This window comes from Thermomyces dupontii (assembly GCF_041956625.1).
Source record: "Thermomyces dupontii strain NRRL 2155 unplaced genomic scaffold VTN31scaffold_3, whole genome shotgun sequence".
Lineage (NCBI taxonomy): Eukaryota > Fungi > Ascomycota > Eurotiomycetes > Eurotiales > Trichocomaceae > Thermomyces > Thermomyces dupontii.
The window spans coordinates 6,387-7,880 of record NW_027192309.1 but is presented as its reverse complement, the minus strand read 5'-3'; the positions used below and the strand labels follow the sequence as shown (position 1 = coordinate 7,880).

Genomic DNA, 1,494 nt, shown 5'->3' with positions numbered 1-1,494 from the left:
AGTGGCCTTCGAGGTGCGCCGCTTGCGCCGCCAACTTCGCACTCCGGTAGTTCGGCGGAAGATGCTGCAGATACCCATCCTCCGTCGACCTCCGGATGGTGTGGAGCAGCACCTCGTCGACCCACCACTCAATGCGCTCCTCGGTCAAGAAGTTGGTCGCAATGGCATCTTTGCGATATAACCGGGGGAAGAAAACGAAAACCGACACGTCCTCGTAGTGTCGAACACGGCCCAGATGGATGTGCGGCACCTTGTGAAGCGGTCGCGAGACAGTGGCCCCTAAGTCGTCCCGATCGGGGTTGACGGGAACGCGCATCGTAAGGTGCACGGACTTGGCGATGTTGCTCACGAATTGCGGCGTCAGGTCCAGGTAGATGCCGCGGCGCGCGAAGCCCAGGTGCGGCATGAAACCCATCACGCTGTCAACGTCGAAGGAGACGTTTTCCACCCCCGGAGTTCCATTCGGGACCTGCGAGCAGTCGACGCACAGGAACCATGGGTGCTCGTCGTCCTCGGCAATTCTCCCCTCGACCGGTTGCTACCAGGCGCGCGTGTCAAGCTCTTGCGCGATCTCCAGCATCCGATCGTTTTTCAGGACGTCCGGGAATGCGTCTTGCCCAATCTCCGTTAATGCGTTTAGCGTCAGATGTTTGGCGGCGGCATAATCGGCCCGGGGCGGTCGATACATCCGGCAGCCACGGAAGTTGGCCAGGTGGCTGCTAAGCCACTGAGCAACATCGACCGGATTCTCATCGCCGTCCGACTCCGAGCTATCGCCGTCTGATGGCGACATCTTACCGCCTTCGCGCTCTGGCAAGCCGTTTTCGTAGTCAGCTGGCTCCGAAGACACAATGTAATCCTTCTCGTCAGTCTCGGACAGATCCTCCGTACGAACTTCGCTCCAGGAGTCCGAAAGTGCATAGAACCCCCCCAGGTCGTCATCTTGTTCATCATCTCCGCCGTTGTATTCGGTGGCGGCGCTGTACAAGTCCCTGGCTCGAATCGTCAGATGCGACCGGGAGGATCGACAGTGAAATCCAAAGGCTAATTCACAACATGGCTGCGCCGGCATCAGAAGCTACAAACCAAACATCGTCGGAGGTATGTCATGTGAATGAAGGCCCGTCTCTCATCGATATTAAAGGGTGGCTACAAAGCCTACGAGCCAAGACGATGGTCGCTGTATATCATGAGGCCAGTTTCCCATGGGGTGCTTGTTTGGGATAGCACCCTTGAAGATCTCAGTACCGCCTGAGAAAACATTTACGGGAGAAGCCCACACCCGTTAAGTGAGTGCCGACTCTTCATGACTCTTGCAGCCTTGAGTACTGATCAGCACGTCTACCTAGAACTTCACATTTGCAAAGCCGCTGAGCCGTAAGGACTATGGAGTACTGCTAGTGTGACCGACGGTAGTTGCTTTGTAGTTGTAGAATTGTAGCGCTGGATCTACGAGAGGAAGACATCAAGTAGGGCAACGATTGTGTCACGTGA

At 56.4% G+C, this 1,494-nt stretch overlaps 1 protein-coding gene across 1 annotated transcript; it reads right to left on the bottom strand.

Annotated features, from left to right (window-relative positions):
* Positions 1-538: 538 nt before the first annotated feature.
* Positions 539-1,072, bottom strand: VTN31DRAFT_3434 (uncharacterized protein; the record flags this gene model as incomplete). The annotated part of the gene is made up of 1 exon (XM_069403713.1): positions 539-1,072. The coding sequence occupies one exon, from the start codon at positions 1,070-1,072 to the stop codon at positions 539-541; it is 534 nt and encodes a 177-aa protein (XP_069260759.1).
* Between the last annotated feature and the right edge of the window lie 422 nt (positions 1,073-1,494).